General features: G+C 43.5%; 1 protein-coding gene across 7 annotated transcripts in view; it reads left to right on the top strand.

Annotated features, from left to right (window-relative positions):
- dus2.L (dihydrouridine synthase 2 L homeolog) overlaps positions 1-19823 on the top strand; it is a 254007-nt gene that overhangs the window by 110742 nt on the left and 123442 nt on the right. For 6 of the 7 annotated variants that reach the window (XM_041590114.1, XM_041590112.1, XM_041590116.1 and 3 more), the window contains one exon: positions 5423-5488. The exons of the other annotated variant lie outside the window; for it this stretch is intronic. In XM_041590114.1, the coding sequence (XP_041446048.1) occupies positions 5423-5488 (66 nt within the window). The remainder of the gene's footprint in view (positions 1-5422; positions 5489-19823) is intronic. 7 annotated transcript variants of the gene reach the window in all.

Genomic DNA, 19823 nt, shown 5'->3' with positions numbered 1-19823 from the left:
CACACAAATGTTAGAGATGAGTTCAGTATTGATAGTTATTACAAGGTCCAAAAGAGAGTTATTCCTAGTAGGTTCTTGAATGAGCTGGAATAAAAAGTTGTCATTCAGCATATTTACAAACCTACTAGCTTTTTCTGTCTTAGCAACCCCATTACCCCAGTCAATGTCTGGATAATTGAAGTCACCCATAGCAACAACTTGACCCAGCTGTGAAGCCGTTTGTATCTGCAAGAGTAGCTGGGCTTCATACTCGACACTTATACAAGGTGGTTTATAGCATACACCAATGATAATTCTTTTTGATACCTTTTGCCCAGTCGAAATCTCTACCCAGAGTGATTCTACACCCTCACCAGTGCCAGCTATTTTTATTTCTTTAGCGCATGGCTTTAATTCAGGCTTTACATACAAACCCACTCCTCCACCCTTTTTAATCCCTCTGTCCCTCCTAAAAAGGGTGTAACCATTTAAATTCACAATCCAGTCACATGTTTCATCCCACCAGGTCTCAGTGATACCAATTATATCATAATTTTTAGAGCATGCAATTAATTCTAGGTCTCCCATTTTACCTGACAAACTCCGTGCATTTGCCAGCATACAGCGGAGGTTACTACTTTTACTTTTGAAATGTGCATTACTTAGTGAAGAATTATACGTTAAGTTAGTATTATTCTGTTTTCCTTGTAACAGAGGGACCTCTTTAGCTGGTAAACTGTATGCCCCCCTCACTCCTCCCCCATGACCCCTTACTAACCCCACTGCCCCGTCTACACTAGCTTCCCCATAATCCTTTATCTCACCCACCCCCCCCTTGCCTAGTTTAAACACTCCTCCAACCTCTTAGCCATTCTTTCCCCTAGCACCGCAGACCCCCTTCCATTGAGGTGCAAACCTTCACGGCTGTATAGGTTGTACCCCAACGAAAAGTCAGCCCAGTGCTCTAGGAACCCAAACCCTTCCTTCCTGCACCAAGACTTGAGCCACGCATTAAGCTCCCTAAACTCCCGCTGTTTTCCTAAACTTGCACGTGGCACAGGCAAAATTTCAGAAAAGATTACATTGGAAGACCTTTCCTTGATCTTAGAGCCTAGATCCCTGAAATCATTCTTTAAGGTCTTCCATCTACCATTTATTTTGTCATTAGTACCGATATGCACTAAGACAGCTGGGTCGTGCCCAGCCCCACCCAATAATTTGTCTATCCGATCAACCACATGCTGAACCCTGGCACCAGGTAGACAGCAAACTGTTCGGTTGTAGCGATCCGGACGACAAATTACCCTATCCACTTTCCTAATAATTGAGTCCCCTACAACCACAATCTGCTTAGGCCTGACTCTACTCTCCCTCCCACCACTACTAGAGAAACTGGTCTCCCGGCTGTTAGAGAGATCAGCCCCATCTAGAATTGCCAATCCAGAGTTCATACTCCCATCATCTTCACACAATCTGGCAAATTTGTTGCGATGTATAATCTCCGGATCAGCCTCCATTTTCCTTTTGCCCACCTTAGATTTTCTAACTGTCACCCAGCTAGCTGCCTCAACATCCTGCTGCTGTTCTGTTCCCCCCAAACTATCTGACCCCGCTAGGTCCTGCTCAGTGAGCAAAAGACTCCTTTCAAGATTGTCAATCGACCGCAGTGTTGCAATTTGTTGCTCTAGTGCTCTAACTTGAGCCTCCAAAGTGGCAATTTGCTCACAACCACCACAGAGATAAGCATTTTGGATCTCTTGTTCCAAATCTGCATACATATGGCAGACTGTGCACTGAGTCAGACCTTCAATCTTGCTAGCACTCATTATCCCAGTTACAGATCAAAACAGGAAAAAATATAAATAAATATATAAAATAAAAATGAGGGTTTAGAACAAACTTTTGACCTAGTTTGAACCTCCTTTAGTTTGAAACTCCGGTGTTTGTAACTCCACTTACAGATTTGTAACTCCACTTACAGATCCCCCACTTAACGAGCAAACACTTAAGAGAAGCTAACACTAGAGCAAGCTCCACTGGAGTCCCAGGGGCTCTATTTATACAGTCTGAAATGTATTTGAACTGTTAATTATTGTGTTAGATCAATTATTTTGTTATTTCATTGATTTTCGATTTTTTTGTGCTTTTATTGCATTTTTAGCTCTTCTTATTGCCTTTTTTAGCGTAGCTTTGCAGTTTGGTACTAGAAAAGGCAGCTTTACCAGTATTAGATTCGTCAGAATTTATACTTTCCAAAAATATATGGTTTTCTGGGGGTCTTTGTAAGGGGTCTTGCGGCACGTAATGCACAGAGGGCTTTGGTCACAGAAAGCAAATTGGCAGCCGAGATGTGCTATTCTACACATGCCCACCTGCTTTGGTATATCCTATGCATATAGGGCATCAAACTGCTCAGTAGACCCTTGGCGTTAATTTCTAGGGTGTTTTGCCTTGGTATGTATTGATTTGTGGGAGATACGATGCTTCAGAGTTGGAGTATTGAGGAGATTTTCGGAAATGTCATAAAAATTGACAAATGTAGGAAAGCTTTTGCGGCTTGCTACTTTGGAGTAAAAAGACATTGCATACCCATTTTAATATTGTCAGAATGTGTACTTTCCAAAAATATATGGTTTTCTGGTGTGAACATACTGATTTTGCAGTATCTAGACTTACAGAACTGATAACTCATATGGGGTGTCTTCTTTCTGGGGCCCCTATATGCCACATACTTAGGTGTACCTAATCATATTTAGGGTTTTTATATTGATATGCATTGATATGTGGCAGATACGATGCTTCAGATTTGGAGTATTGAAGTGATTTTCTGAAATGCCATAAAAACTGACAAATCTAGGAAAGTTTTGCGGCTTGGTACTTTGGAGTAAAAAGGCATGCATACCCATTTAAGATTTGCGGCACTTTCCAAAAATATATATTTTTCTGAGGTGAACATACATTTTTGTACTTTTGCCCCTAGAAAAATGCTGTAAAAGTGCTGATTTTGCAGTATCTAGAATTACAGAACTGTCTTCATTCTGGTGCCCCTATATGCCACATACTTAGGCGTACCTATGCATATTGGGTATCAAACTGTTCAGTGGACCCCGGGCTTTCAGATTTATGGTGTTTTATCTTGGTATGTATTGATATGTGGGAGATATGATGCTTCAGATTTGCATTATTGAGGTGATTTTCGGAAATGTCAAAAAAATCTCCAAATGTAGGAAAGCTTTTCGGCTTGGTATTTTGGAGTAGAAAGGCATGCATAACCATTTTACATTTGTCAGAATGTGTACTTTCTAAAAATATGTTTTTCTGGAATACTTTTGGCCCTTCAAAAATGCTGTTAATGTGTTTGGAATTACAGAACTGATTATGCCTATGGGGTGTCTTCGTTCTGGGGCCCCTATATGCCACATACTCAGGTGTACCTATGCATATTGGGAATCAAACTGTTCAGCTGACCCCAGCCTTTTAGATTTAGGGTGTTTTATCCTGGTATGTAATGATATGTGGGAGATACAATGATTAAGATTTGGAGTATTGAGGAGATTTTTGCAAATGTCATAAGAATTGCCAAATTTAGGAAAGCTTTGCGGCTTGGTACTTTGGAGTATTTTTCTGGGGTGAACATAAATTTTTGTACTTTTGCCCCTTTAAAAATGCTGTAAATGTGCTGATTTTGCAGTACCTGGAATTACAGAACTGAAAACTCATATGGGGTGTTGTTGTTCTTGGGCCCCTATACGCCACTCACTTAGGTGTACCTATGCATATTGGGCATCAAACTGTTCAGCAGACCCGGGCTTTATATTTATCTTGGTATGTAATGATTTGTTGAAGATATGATGCTTCAGAGTTGGAGTATTGAGGTGATTTTTCGGAAATGTCAAAAAAATTGCCAACTTGGTAGTTTTGAGTACAAATATATATTTACCCATTTTGAACTCGTTAGAATCTGTTCTTTCCAATAATGTGTAGTTTTTTTAGGGTAAACCTACTGTTAGTGGAATGTTTGGCCTTTGGAAATGCTGCCTCTAGTTTTTGATCTATAGAAGTGAGAAATCTCCGTAAAACTATATATATATTTGGTATTGGGACGTTCAGGAGACACAGAACTTTCCAAATCCAAATCCAAATTGTTTCTGATATATGCATTTGTATCATGCAAAGAGAGATTGTTGAGTAGCAGGTATATTGAGCGGGGTTGCCGTAGAGACGCGTTAAACCCAGAAGGAATAGGGAAGCCTTAGGTAATAAGCATGATGCTTCCCATGGCAACAAAGGCTTTTAAGAGGTAAGAGACATATGGACTGCCCAAATGAAGCCTCTGATGAAGTCCTAAAGTGACAAAATGTGTAAGGCGAATGCAGCTGATGTCATCCCCAAGTGTCCCGGAAGTTACATTGTGTGTGGCGGCAACGTGGGATGGAGCCAAGCCATAATACCAATTCTATACTTGGAAGTAGCACGGACACTCAAGGAAGAGAGGGGATTTGATGTTCTTTTTAGTTTTAAAAAACTACACAAATGTGAGTGTAATAGGTGAAATTACATATATATATATATATATATATATATATATATATATATATATATATATATATATATATATAGGATAAATCGGCACTCACTATTCCTGTAGTTAATGGCCGGGTTCTAACCAAATTTATCAATAGCAGTCCAGTGATGCACCATGCACTAATTATAATATTTTGATATACACCTGAAGCGTCAATGCCGTGAGTGCTTTCACTGGACTGTATTAGAGTTCACTATATCAAAATAACCAGTTCTGATGAAAATCCTGTTTCTGTACCTGTTGGATTTGAGTCTGTTCGCTTTTGTTCATGTTGGCGTTGGTTAATTACATTACATCTAATACCTCTGCTAGGAATGGGAGCTCCCCCTAAAAGACATATTAACTTACTTAATCTTATCCCAACTTCTGCATGAAGAGTAACAGGTTAGGTTGTTGAGAGGGAGATAGAGTTGATTATTTCATAAACTGTACAGAATTTTTATTGATCACATTTAGAAAGTTTCTTATTTGAGTGAGATGAAGCTTATATTCAACTTTCATTTTCAAGTTAGTTCCCCATTAAGATTATTGCTGCTGTGAATATCTTTGAAAAAATGCCTGTTGTCAAAATCTTTGTATAACTAAAGATGGAAAAACAGCCTGGTGTGGCATTAATTTTAAAGAATTAATGAAAGCTAACAGTACTGGGGGGAGCACATTGGTGCAGTTAAGGAGCAGGAGATCTCTCCTGGACTATTGCATTTTATTTATGGCTTTCATTCTCATTTTTTTATAACCACTAATTTCAAATCATGTGTTGTAATTCTGAAAAGGTTTTTTCTGCATTTTGTTTGGGCTTACAGTAAAGAGTTGTCTGATAAATGCAAGCCTCCAACTTTCTTTCTAATTTATTTTTAGATACTGAGTACACTTGTTAAAGGGGTTTCCAAGCCAATCACCTGTAAGATCCGCATACTACCTTCGGTAAGAAATACCTTTTTTCCCCCTAGATAAATTCAGTCACAAACTGTATAAAATATTTTCTTTTAATCCTTAAAGTGCCAGCAGAATTTCACATTTCAATTCTTTTAATCCTTAAAGTGCCAGCAAAATTTGCAAACATTTACTCCCTAAACCAAATAAGCGTTGTAACAGAAATGCTGGGAAATTGGTTGAAGGAGTGTATGTATCATCCAGATTTCTGTCATACTGTTTTTAAGCAACCAGGTAAATGTAAATTTTTTCACGGGTCTGTGGCTAGCTGTAATAGCCAGAAAAAGGACCCGGTTTACGAGAGTGTTGAGTGTTGGGCTGGATCCGATTCCAGATGGACGGTCCTGGTTTGCCCAACACCTGAGAGAGGAACAGGTGTTTTCTCTCCTTAAAGGACCAGTAACATCAAAAAAATCGTTCGTACACATCAAAAAAAAAAATACCTCCACAAATTATAATTTAAAATCACAAAGCCTTTATTAAGAAATAACTTACAGAAACTGCACTTCCTGTCCTGTACAGAAACGGCGAAAGGGCGACCATCGATGCTGCTGGGCTCGATTTCTCCTCCCTGGCTACTCTACTGTCAGTTTGTGAAGGAGCAAGATGGATGCCTCATGCCTGCGATGCGATGCAGTGACTACTCGGGCCCCCTCCTCCTCCTCTACTATAGATGAGAAGCGCCCACCTGGACACTGGAGGAAGCGGTGGTAGTGGAGGCGGTGGAGGGAGCTGTAAATCGATGTTGGCAGCGGCAGCCGCTTCTCATCATCAGTCACTGGCCAGGCCCCCTCCTCCTCCACCGCTCCCTGCCCTGATCGCTCCTGCTCCGTTCCCTGCACATGAGTGATTGTTTCTGCCTGCATTCCGTTTAGCTAACAGACGTACGTGTGCCTTGTAGCTGGATGCGATACAGCTTTCCTTTTCCCCGCTCCGCTGCACCTCCTCTGCGCCCAGTGCTAATCCAGCGCACAGTACAGCTACAAGGCACACGTAGGTCTGTTAGCTAAACGGAATGCAGGCAGATACAGACGCTATCGAAACAATCACTCATGTGCAGGGAACGGAGCAGGAGCGACCAGGGCAGGGAGCGGTGGAGGAGGAGGGGGCCTGGCCAGTGACTGATGATGAGAAGCGGCTGCCACTGCCAACATTGATTTACAGCTCCCTCCACTGCCTCCACTACCACCGCTTCTCATCTATAGTACAGGAGGAGGAGGGGGCCCGAGCAGTCACTGCATCGCATCGCAGGCATGAGGCATCCATCTTGCTCCTTCACAAGCTGACAGTAGAGTAGCCAGGGAGGAGAAATCGAGCCCAGCAGCATCGATGGTCGCCCTTTCTGTACAGGACAGGAAGTGCAGTTTCTGTAAGTTTTTTGATGTGTACTAACGATTTTTTTAAAAAATTTTTTTGATGTTACTGGTCCTTTAAGTAGGGAAGGGATTGTGTGTCTCTCAATCCTAGGGAAAAAGAGCAGGCAGTGCAGGCCTGTTAGAGAGCCAGATTCATGTGAGTACGTGCTGTGCCACAAATACTGTTTTCTGTTAGGTGCTGGATGTTAGATCCTCACCTAGTTAGTTAGGAGCTAATTGTTTAGTTAGTGCCAGACAGGCAAGGTTTTATTTTCGTTTTTGTTTGTTTTGATTCATGTCTTCCTGCCAGCCAGACAAATAAAACTGGTTGCGGCCAGTTGCACATTACCAGCCAGTTTTGTGTTCTTTTGCGTGGACTCCAATACTGCTGTGCACCCATCTACCCCCAGGAGACAACGCCCTGTTATCTCAAACGGTTACAGCGTGTTGTTTTGACATTAGTGGTCATAAAGGGGTAATACATGACATGATACTTGCAAGTCACAATACTAAGGGTTTGTGCCCTTGCCATTGCCAAAAAAATTTAATTGCCAGTTGAGGTTCCTGCTCAACTCCTCAAAAAGGCAGTGAAAGTGATCTACTTGGACTTTGCTAAACCATTTTATACACTACCCCATAGAGGGTTAGTGGTTAAGGGAATCTGTCGTCATTTTAAACTTTTTTTTTTTTTGCATTTTTATAAAAAACACACATCCATAAACACTGTCTGGCAAATAAAATGTTAATCCACAAATCCATGCATAAGTTATTTTAGTTTGTATTTTGTCATGGGGGCTTCCATTTCTGCTCATTACACATTCATCCTGTGCTGCTCTAACAGCAGGCACAGCATTACCTGTGTGCTTGGAGGCCGCCACTCTGTAATGAAAAGCCAAGTCGCACTACGACATGAGAATCTAGCTGTACACTCCCCCTCCACTCTCTGCCCATGCGTGTGATGTCTGGAGGAGAGAGGTCACATGGTTTGCAGGGAAGCAATTCCCATCTGACTGCCAGGAATAAATGTTACCGGTACTTAAGCAGCACACGCAGCACAGAACGCTCCTCCTTTCCTGTGAGCTGTGCTGTCAGCTGTGACATCTAAGGAGGCTGGGTTTTTCACCTTATATGGCGCAGATTCCCTCCCCCTCCTTTTAGGAGCAGCGCCGCCGCTTGTTTAGTGCTGAGTGACTGCTGCAGCCTGACACAGTGCTTGGGCTGCCAAATAGCCGTGCTGCTGCTTCTAATGCAATGCAGGCAGGGCAGGCTCTCTAATAGCAGCAGCAGAAAGGCTGGTGCTCCAAAAGAAAATAATTGGGGGAATGATCAGCGCAGAGGTTGTTCCTGGGCACATTTGGGATAGGCTGGTATTAAGGGGGTCTTGCGGAATAGATGGAAGCGAACAAAACAAAGCCCTCTATCCCCTAGGCATGGAACCTTTCTCACTCCTCAGATACTGGCCCTTATTGCTTCAGTCTCATGTCTCACTCCGCCCCGCACATCCATGTATCCTATGATGCCTTAAGCTGGCCATAGATGCAAAGATCCGATCGTAGGAATCATCGTACGATCGGACTTTCCCATCTCCCGACCCGCCACTAACCATTCAGATCAAAGTCTTACCAGTCAGATTAGTTAAAGAACAGATCAGCAATGTTCTGCCCCTGACAGCAATCGTACGATATCCATGTCCAACCAAAGCTAGTGTCAGTCTCCCACTGAAAATCGTACGATCGGCAATACACACAGAGATATTATCGGCAGCCAACAGAAATTTTCTAACCTGTCCGATCGACCAATTGACCGATCTCCGCCGGACGAAAAATGTCGGGACTCTCCACACACGTTCCGAAAATCGTACGAATCCTCGATTCGTACGATCAGATCTTTGCGTCTTTGGCCAGCTTAACTGCTCTCCCTTTCCTATTTCCATTATCTCTCTCGCACCCCGTCTCAAGTTTCGCTACCTGCTTCTCCATTTTCACTCTGTCTAGGCCCCCTCTTCGACCTCCCTCCCCCTCACATGGTCTCTCTCTGTTCTTGCCCCCCCCTCTTTTCCACAGTCCCTCCCAGTTTTTGCATAACCTCTTTCGCTCAACTCTTGTTCCGCCTCCCACCTTCAATCTCCCTCCTTCCCTGGTCTTTCTCCTATGATGTTACCCATGGCAGACAAGAAGGCAAGGGGAGAAAAAACTAGCAATTCAACTACAGGTACTACTGTAGAACAGGAAATGGGACAGAAGCAAAACAGACTAATTTTGTAGTTCATAAAGCAAAGCCAGACATCTTTAGGAATCACGACACTGCACCTAGAAAATGTAGATTATAATGCATAATGTACCCCCAACTTAAATTTATAAAGATATTAGAAGTCACCTCGGAGTTATGTGACCTGCATAAAAGCACTCGGCCTGCAGCCTCGTACTTTTATATGGTCACATAACTCCTCGGTAACATAATATCTTTATAAATTACAGTAGGGGGTACATTATCCAATATATATATATATATATATATATATATATATATATATATATATATATATATATATATATATATATATATATATATATATATATATATAGATATATATATATATATATAGATATATATATATATATATGCAGTCCCACAGTACCAGCACTCAGACAGATGTTGCCAGTGGTGCACGATCAATAAATCGTATATAGTCTTATGAAGGATCAGCACACACTGTTCTGTAGTGAAGTAATAGTGTTTATTTTCAAACAAAACACATTTTTATCCGACGTTTCGGTCCCACCTGGGGACCTTTTTCAAGGATATTGTAGTGTAACAAGCCATGGTTTAAATACCCACCCCCTGAGTGAATTCTGGCGCCAACATGACGTCATACAGTGAGTACAAAGTGAAAAAAAAAAGCATTTTTGTCCTTTTTAGTTCATTAGAGAACTTGGTGCAATAATTTGATTCACCACAAGGTGTCAGTGTCTGCACTTCCCATGCCCTATAGTATGAGAGAAATCTTAGCAACAATTGTGTCCATAAAAAGGTTACATAGCAACAAAAAATGTTACATAGCAAAAAAAAAGGTCAAAGTAACAAAAGAACTTCCTTGTATATATAAGCAGTTTAAAGAAAAACAAATGTTACTTACAGAGCGAGAGGTATTCAATTCAGTCCCAGAAATACATAATATATCTGTAAAGTGGAGAAACAGGGACTTTGTAAGAGGAATACTTGATATTAAGCCCTAAGTAGCAAAATAGTTAAAAGGCAATAATTTTATTCATGTCAAAAGACCATATTTTCTGTCAGAAAACAATTTTTCATGTCAAAAAACAATTCAATTGAAGTTGTCCATTCAGACCCTTGGGGGTCACACAGTCTAATTCGTATATCCAAAAAGCCTCTCTTTTCAGTAGTAACTTCTCAAGATATATTGCGGCAAGACCATTAGGCCATTAAAGGACAGGATCAACATGCACAGGGCAAGTATAAGGGCAGCATTGGACCCCAACCGCAAGATAGACCCTGGCAAACAGGATATTGCCCAGCAACCAGTGGCGAAACACTGGCGGGAAGCAGGACATGATCCATCCCAATTCAGGTGTATGCCCATTGATCGTGTGCTTAAGCCCCCCAGAGGAGGGGATCTTGAGAAGTTACTACTGAAAAGGGAGGCTTTTTGGATATACGAATTAGACTGTGTGACCCCCAAGGGTCTGAATGGACAACTTCAATTGAATTGCTTTTTGACATGAAAAATTGTTTTCTGACAGAAAATATGGTCTTTTGACATGAATAAAATTATTGCCTTTTAACTATTTTGCTACTTAGGGCTTAATATCAAGTATTCCTCTTACAAAGTCCCTGTTTCTCCACTTTGCAGATATATTATGTATTTCTGGGTCTGAATTGAATACCTCTCGCTCTGTAAGTAACATTTGTTTTTCTTTAAACTGCTTATATATACAAGGAAGTTCTTTTGTTACTTTGACCTTTTTTTGCTATGTAACATTTTTTGTTGCTTTGTAACCTTTTTATGGACACAATTGTTGCTAAGATTTCTCTCATACTATAGGGCATGGGAAGTGCAGACACTGACACCCGGTGGTGAATCAAATTATTGCACCAAGTTCTCTAATGAACTAAAAAGGACAAAAATGCTTTTTTTTTCACTTTGTACTCACTGTATGACGTCATGTTGGCGCCAGAATTCACTCAGGGGGTGGGTATTTAAACCATGGCTTGTTACACTACAATATCCTTGAAAAAGGTCCCCAGGTGGGACCGAAACGTCGGATAAAAATGTGTTTTGTTTGAAAATAAACACTATTACTTCACTACAGAACAGTGTGTGCTGATCCTTCATAAGAATATATATATTTATTTATTTTATTTTTTTTGAAACATAAGTGGGGGCAGTGATCACAGGACTATCTTATTTCAATCCTTCTGAAGTGGTGTCAGTGGGAGCTTATCTTGATACCTGCCTATTGTTCAATTGACAGGCTCAGCAGACAAGGCTCTATTTACATTACAGCAGCTTGTAGGAGGGAGGGGTAATGACATCACTCCAACTTGCAGTGCAGCAGTAAAGTGTGACTGAAGTTTATTAAAGCACAAGTCACATGACCTGAGGGCAGCTGGGAAATGTCAAAATGTCTAGCCCCATAGCAAATATTATTAGATATAAAAAAATAAATTTCTTGTTTTGAAAAACGGATTTCAATGCAGGATTCTGCTGTAGTAGCACTATTAACTGATACATTTTGTAAAAAACATGTTTTTCCACGACAGTATCCCTTTAAATTAAGTCAGTTTGGCCTGGAACATATTTGTACTTGGATAGAGAACTGGCTGAAGATTAGATAACAAAGAGTGGTGGTAAATGGAACATTTTCTGATTGGACCAGTGACTAACAAGTGAAATGATGCAAGGGTCTGCCCTTTGTCCTCTGCTCTCTAATTTTTTATTAATGGCCCTGGGAGCATTGAAAGTACTGTTGCTATTTTTGCTGATGATACTAAATTGTGCAAAACTGTAAGTTCCATGGAGGATGGTTCCACTTTGCAGCAAACTGGAAAATAAGGTTCAATGTTGATAAATACAAAGTTATACTTAGGTGTTGTGGGTATCATTAATTAAGAAGGATCTGGGGATTTTATATAGATAACAAGTTGTATAATTTGCAGTCAATGTAATTCCATGGCTACTACAGCAAAGAAAGTAATGTCTTGCCTATCGGGGGATCTTTTCTCCCATAAAAAGCATCAGTGCACCAGAGGCAACCCATTTTAGATTAGAGGAACATCGTTTGATGTAGTGCAGGTGGTTCTTCATGGTGAGGGTGGGGAGGTTGAGTGGGTGATGTTGCGATGCCAGATTTTTTTAATGCCTATAAAAGTATTTTGAATGTTTTCTTGAACAAGCATAATCTCAAAGGCTATTGTGATAGTAAAAAATACAATTACTTTAGATATTGGCATATATAGTTTATATATGAGTGTATAGATTAGTTGGTATGAGTGTGGGTATGTATGGGCACTGTGGTTGATCTCAGGGCCGGAACTAGGAGTAGGCAGAGTAGGCACGTGCCTAGGGCACAAAAGCTGGGGGGCACAGGCATGTACCTTCTCTGCCTCATACCCCTATTCCAGTCCCCTCTTGCCAATCTGGGTGGTATGTGAGTTCTTTTCACGCATGCACATGCCTGTTGGGGGCTGCAACCGGCCAGGCTGTCTAGGGTGCCTGGCCGGCCTAGCCCGGCACTGGTTGAACTTGGTGGACTTTGGTCTTTTGTCAATCTAAAATAAAGGGATTCTGTCATGGGAAAACATATTTTTTACAAAACTATCCATTTTTCAAAAAAGCAAACGGATTTTTTAATGTTTCATTTTGAAATCTGACATGGGGCCAGGCATATTGTCAGTTTCTCAGGTGCCCTCATCATGTTACTGAAACACTTCAGTCATTTTTTTTAACAAAAATGCTTTATTATCATATCCACAAAAGCATCACATACAGCATAATCAAGATATCTGTGGAATGTCACATACAATGACCTGCACTGTAATATTGCTACGTATTTTGAACAATAAACAGAAAACAGTAAATCTCTCATAACTGTGTCTCCTCAATATGAATGTCGTCTCCATAGGTTGCCTAAAATTGACTGGGTAGCCGCATTAAAAGAAAAAGAAAAAAAAGGAAGAAAAGGGGTAGAAAAAGAAAAGGGAGGGGTTATATAAGCAGGGAGGGTCTAGGATGATTCTACTTCACGGGATCTAGCAGTGTATTGCTGCCATGGCAGCCAAATTTTGTCATGCAGTTCCCGTTTATCCTCTAGGGTAGCTGCCATCTCCTCCATCCGTTCACTGGAAGAAAGCAGGGTTATGAAGTCAATATGTGCATAATCAGTATTAAGCTTCCATATCCTAGCAATGATCGTAGCTGTCGCCTTGAAGATATGGAACAACAGCTTCCTCATAGTGGGAGTAGAATCCGGTGGGGCTTCATTGAGGAGTGCTATCTCTGGTTTGACGGGTATTATCCACCCTAAGTGAATTTTAATCCATTCAAAAGTGGAGGTCCAAAGCTTTTTCACTTGTGGGCACTCCCACCACATATGTAACAGGGTGCCTGTGGTATCAGAACCTCTCCAGCATTTTGAGTTATAGGTAGGGTTGATACAATGAATTTTAGCTGGTGTCAAGTGCCATATGAAAAGAATTTTCTTGTTGATTTCAATGTGGTTAGTGCACCTAGTTGCTCCCTTAGAAGCTGAGAAGATCATGTCCCATTCTTTTGGTGCGAGACTTATATTGAGATCCTGCTCCCATCGAAGCTGGTACAATAATTTTTGATCTGGATCTTTCTGTATAAGCATTTTGTAACAGTCTGATAGCACTCCTTCGCCATACCTGCTTGTCCTGCATAAGTGTTCCATTAGTGTGGAAGGTCTGATAGTTCTGTAACTTGGTTAATGCTTCTGCATCAAGTGACATATTTGTAGCCATGGGTATCTAGACTGCTCCAGCAAGCCATATTTCCTTTGTAAGTCCTCAAAGGGTCTCCATGAATTGGCTAAGTAAAGGTCTTATCCCTTTAGCATACCAGTCGCCTAGACGAATATGCGGAATCAACATCTAAGAGCTGTAATAGGGGTGAGTAAAGATGGGAAACCTATATTTCGTACAGTGCATGTCCCAAGTATGAAAAAGTAGTTTGGTTATCGGTAAGGCTGTGGGAGTTGCTGGTCTGGAACCACGGGGAAGCCATAATAGTTCAGCTAGGGAATGGCCATCCAGATAGTGGGATTCTATATCTACCCAAGATTTAAAACCAGGATGACTGTGCATTCTTACCACATTTTCAAGAAGGGACACCCTGTGGTATAAGGAGACCGCCTGAGTGTGTCGGGTAGTGTAATGTATTTAAAGCCAATCTGGGTTTTTTACCCTTCCATATGAAGGATTGAAGAGTGTTTTGTAGATCTTTAATATATTTGGGAGGTAGGTGTACGAAATAGATAAAGGATGCGAGGGAGAATGGTCATCTTGATCGTGGCTATGCGTCCTAACCAGGAGAGTTCAAACTTTTGCCATTTGGTGCAGTCTGTTCTAATAGTATTTAGAAGTGGGGGGAAATTTAACTGATAAGTGTTATGCAGAGTTTTGGGAATTTTAACCCCTAAGTAAGAGATGTAGGTGTCTCGCCATTCGAACTGGTATTCCTGTTTTAGTCTCGCGACCGTATCGTGGGGGATACCAATTGGGAGGGCTTGAGTCTTGCTGCAATTGATTTTGTAATGAGATATGTTCTGGAATTCCACTAATTCTTTCATTACATTCAGTAGATATTGTCAAGGCCACCTGGAGCGCGAAGAGTCGCGTCTGCTCCCGGCGGCAAATAATCAAAAATGGCGGCGCCCAGTCTGCCCACGTGGGTGCTGGGACGCCAGTGCCGCAATGCCGACGCATGCATAAACATGCATGCGCAAACACGCCGGCACAAGCACGCCGGCGTAATGACGTCACTTTGGCGCCAAATTTGAATATAAAAGTGCTCCCAGGACGCCAGAATGGCGCCCAAGAATAGGTTCTGCTTCCCTGAACCTGGGTTCCTGTTTCCAAGCCTTGATTCCTGTATCCTGATACCTGCACCTGCCTTGGTTTTGACCCTTTGCCTGGACTCCTCCACTTGCCTAACCCTTTGGACACCGCGACCTTGATCCCTCAAGAGGGCTTCCTACTTGATCCAGACTACCTCCCTGGAGGGAGCTCCCGGCTCCCTGACATTATTCTTGGGCCATGGATCCTACTGAGGAAGCTACGCCTGATGTCGGACGAGCGCTCCGCGGACTGGCACCACACATGGAAGATTATGAAGCCCAGCAGTACCGCATAGGGCAGGCACTCGATACCCCTCTCGTATGCCTCCTGCGCCCCCTGCTTCCCAAGTTGCTGGAAATCCTCCCTTGGCGGCTGTCTCGTCTACTGCAAGTTCCTCGTCTGGTGAGCCTCGCATTCTGCCTTGTTTTAGTGGGGACCCACAAGCCTGCAGAGGTTTCGCTACACAGTGCCAGATCCAGTTCGAGTTTCAACCCTCGCACTTCCCCAATGAACGTTCCAAGGTGGGGTATGTGATGTCTCGTTTGGTGGGCAAACCGCTTAAGTGGGCAACATCTCTTTGGGAGAAGAATTCTCCAGTGACTTTTGATACCAAGGCTTTTCTTCAAGCATTTCGTACTGTTTGATGTCCCCGGTAGGGTCACAAATGCCCCTTCTCGTCTTCTGCAAGTCCGGCAGGGAAACCGCAGTGTCAGTGACTATGCTATTGACTTTAGAACTTTGATGGCCGAGATTTCCTGGAATGACAATGCCTATAAGGCTGTATTCTATCAAGGTCTGTCTATTCGAATTGAAGATGATCTTGTCTCCAGGGAGTTCCCTGACCTGCTGGAAGATTTGATTGCTCTATCCATTAAAGTGGACACTCGTCTCAGAGAGCATCAAGTAGAGAAGGAGCACAGTAAAAGATTTCAACCCTTGTTGGCACCACGCTTCCAAAGACTTCTTTTGCATACTCCAGCTTCTCAAGCGCCTACTTCTACTCCGGAGGAACCTATGCAAGTAGGAAGAGCTTGTCTCTCCGAGCAAGAAAGGCTCCATAGACGGGTGGCTGGCCTATGTCTGTACTGTGGTGGACAATCTCATTTTGCAAACTCTTGTCCTGTGAAGCCCACGAGTTTTGTTCCACGAGGTACATCTAGGGTAACTTATGTAGGGGCACTACTCCGAATTCTCAAGAGAACACTCACAGGTTTCTCCTTCCTTTACAGATTCATCTGGCCATTAAGACCATTGACGGCTCAGCCTTCATTGATTCTGGAGCTACTGGGAACTTCATGGACGCTCTCTTTGCCAAATATATGGAAGTTCCCTTATTCCCATTGTCTACTCCCCTTCGTGTCACTGCCATTGATGACAGACCCCTGGAGTCTGAGTTCATTTCCATGACGACTGGGGAATTGCCTGTGCAGGTTGGGACTTTGCATAAAGAAAGATTATCGTTCCTAATTATTTCCTGCCCATCCGTTCCAGTTGTTTTGGGTCTTCTTGGCTGCGCCTGCATAATCCCACCATTGATTGGTCCGCAGGGCAGATTTCCCGTTGGAACGCATTTTGCCAGCAGCACTGTCTTCCTGCTGAACCCCTCCAGAGGGTGAATATCTCTACGTTTGATCTGAAGACTACCCTCCTTCTACAAGGAATTCTCCAATGTCTTCTGTAAGAAGTCTGCAGAATTCCTTGCTCCACATCGACAATACGATTGTCCTGTCGATCTTCTGCCTGGAACCATGCCCCCTAGAGGTCGCACTTATCCTCCCTCTCCAGCAGAGACCGCTGCCATGAAGGAATATATCCAAGAAAATCTCCAGCGGGGGTTTTTTCGCCCTTCTACTTCTCCTGCAGGGGCTGGATTCTTCTTCGTGGAGAAGAAGGATGGAGGCCTATGTCCTTGTATTGCCTACCGTGGTCTTAATAAAATCACCGTTAAGAACCGGTATCCCTTGCCTCTGATCGCAGAACTTTTTGACCAACTGAAGGGGGCTAAAATCTTCACTAAGTTGGATCTCCGTGGGGCGTATAACCTTATCCGCATCCGTGAAGGTGACGAATGGAAGACTGCATTCAACACTCGTGATGGGCACTATGAGTACCTCGTGATGCCCTTTGGTCTCTGCAATGCCCCCGCTGTCTTCCAAGAATTTGTAAATGACATTTTACGGGATCTCTTGGCAAAGTTTGTGGTCGTGTACCTTGATGACATCCTGATTTTCTCCAAGGACCTTGCAAGCCATCGCTCCCAGGTGAAGGAAGTACTCTCTCGTTTGAGGAAGAACTCTCTCTTTGCCAAGTGGGAGAAATGTGTGTTTGAAGTGTCCAAGATTCCTTTTCTGGGCTATATCATCTCCCTAGAGGGTTTCGAGATGGATCCTGTGAAAGTGTCTGCAATCCAAGAGTGGCCCCTACTGCTGAGCACCAAGGCAATCCAGAGATTCATTGGTTTTGCCAATTACTACCGGCAATTCATTAAGGGGTTCTCTTCTCGCATTGCTCCTATCCTGGCCCTCATCCGAAAAGGGGTGAAACCCAGCTTGTGGCCCCCGTCTGCTATTGAAGCCTTTCAGTCCTTGAAGGATGCCTTCACTTCTGCTTCGGTTCTCCGCCATCCTGATCCAAAGTTACCTTTCTTCATCGAGGTGGACGCTTCTGAAGTTGGAACTGGAGCCATCCTATCCCAAAGACATCCCGCTGATGAGAAATTGCATCCATGTGCTTATCTCTAAGAAGTTCTCTCCTGCCGAACAGAATTATGATGTAGGTAATCGAGAACTCCTGGCTGTCAAGCTTGCCCTAGAAGAGTGGCGTCATCTTCTTGAAGGTTCCCTGATTCCAGTCTCAATATACAATGATAATACGAATCTTGAGTTCATTCAATCTCTCAAGAGGCTCCCAAGGTGGGGCCTCTTCTTCTCTCGATTTAACTTTGTCTTGACTTATCGCCCAGGCTCCGAGAACCGGAAGGCTGATGCTCTGCCTCAAAGTTTCACCCCAGTGGATCGTTCTCCTGAAAGACAAGAGCCAATTATTCCTTCTGTCAAGATCATCACTTCTTTGTACCCTCAATTCGCTGATCAAATTCTGGCTGGTCAATCTTCTGCCCCTCCTGATACCCCCATTGGGATGGCGTTTGTTCCCTCCGAGCTACGTCTGCCTATTCTTCAACAGACCCACTGTTCCAAGCAAGCAGGACATCCTGGTCCTGAAAAGACTCTTGAACTCCTTCGACGTTTAGTCTGGTGGCCGACTATCCGAAAAGATGTCAAAGACTTTGTTGCTGCTTGTACCGTTTGTGCCACATCCAAGCCTAGCCATTCCCGCCCCAGTGGGTTATTGCAACCATTGCCTATTCCCTCTCGTCCATGGACTCATTTAGCAATGGACTTCATAGTTGAGCTTCCTCTAGTGGGAACACTGTGATCTGTGTTGTGATTGACTGCTTTAGCAAGATGGCCCATTTCATTCCCTTGCAGAAGCTTCCCTCTGCTGTGGAGTTGTCTCAGCTCTTCATCCAGTATATTTTCCGCTTGCATGGTTTTCCTGTGGAAGGTGTCTCCGACAGAGGTTCCCAGTTTACAGCTAAGTTTTGGCGTTCCCTGTGCAAAGATCTGGGTATTACTCTCCAGTTCTCCTCAGCTTATCATCCCCAGACAAATGGAGCAGCTGAACGAGTGAACCAAGCTTTGGAACAGTTCTTGAGGAACCACGTCTCCCTTTGTCAAGATGACTGGTCTGATCTCCTCCCGTGGGCAGAATTCGCTCATAACAATGCATGCCACGCTTCCACTGGAAGGTCTCCATTCATGTGGTGTATGGTAAAAGCCTTCCCACAGGACTTTGTATTGTCTGATGTCCAGGCTGCAGATGACCATGCAGCCCACATGTCTGCTATTTGGGCTGCAACCAAGTCGAACTTGGAGAAGAGCGCTCTGGTTCACAAGACGTTTGCAGATCGTAGACGTAGAACCTCTCCTCCCTACAAGGTTGGTGATAAAGTCTGGTTGTCTTCCAGGAACATTCGGTTGAAGGTGCCATCTCCTAAGTTGGGTCCGAAGTTTGTGGGTCCATTCTCCATCTCAGAGGTGATCAATCCTGTGGCTTTCAGACTTCAGCTTCCCCCTGAGATGCGAATTCCCCACGTGTTTCATGTCTCCTTGGTGAAACCCGCTCCAACCGCTTTTCTGTGGACCCGTCTCCCCCTCCTATCTCTGTGGATGGTCAACAAGAATATGAGGTGGAAAAGATCCTTGACTCCAGAATCTCCAGGGGCTCTCTTCAGTACCTCATCAAATGGAAGGGCTTTGGCCCTGAAGAATGCTCCTGGGAAGGACGCTCTGATGTTCATGCTCCTCGTCTTGTAAGGGATTTCCACTCCAGGTTTCCCCAGAAGCCAAGCCCTGGTGGTCCTGAGGCCCCCCGTGGGGGGGTCACTGTCAAGGCCGCTGGGAGCGCAAAGAGGCGCGTCTGCTCCCGAATAATCCAAAATGACGGCGCCCAGTCAGCCACGTGGGCACTGGGTCGCCAGCGCCGCAATGCCGACGCATGCGTAAACAAGCCGGCGCAAGCACACCGGCGTAAGGATGTCAATGACGTCACTTTGGCGCCAAATTTGAATATAAAAGTGCTCCCAGGATGCCAGAATGGCGCCCAAGAATAGGTTCTGCTTCCCTGAACCTGGGTTCCTGTTTCCAAGCCTTGATTCCTGTATCCTGATACCTGCACCTGCCTTGGTTTTGACCCTTTGCCTGGACTCCTGCTTATTGATCCTGATCTGCCTGCCCTTGAACTCTAGCCTGAACTCTGATTATCCACTTGCCTAACCCTTTGGACACCGCAACCTTGATCCCTCAAGAGGGCTT

Source organism: Xenopus laevis, chromosome 4L (assembly GCF_017654675.1).
Source record: "Xenopus laevis strain J_2021 chromosome 4L, Xenopus_laevis_v10.1, whole genome shotgun sequence".
Classification (NCBI taxonomy): domain Eukaryota; kingdom Metazoa; phylum Chordata; class Amphibia; order Anura; family Pipidae; genus Xenopus; species Xenopus laevis.
This window is presented reverse-complemented; position numbering and strand designations above follow the sequence as displayed.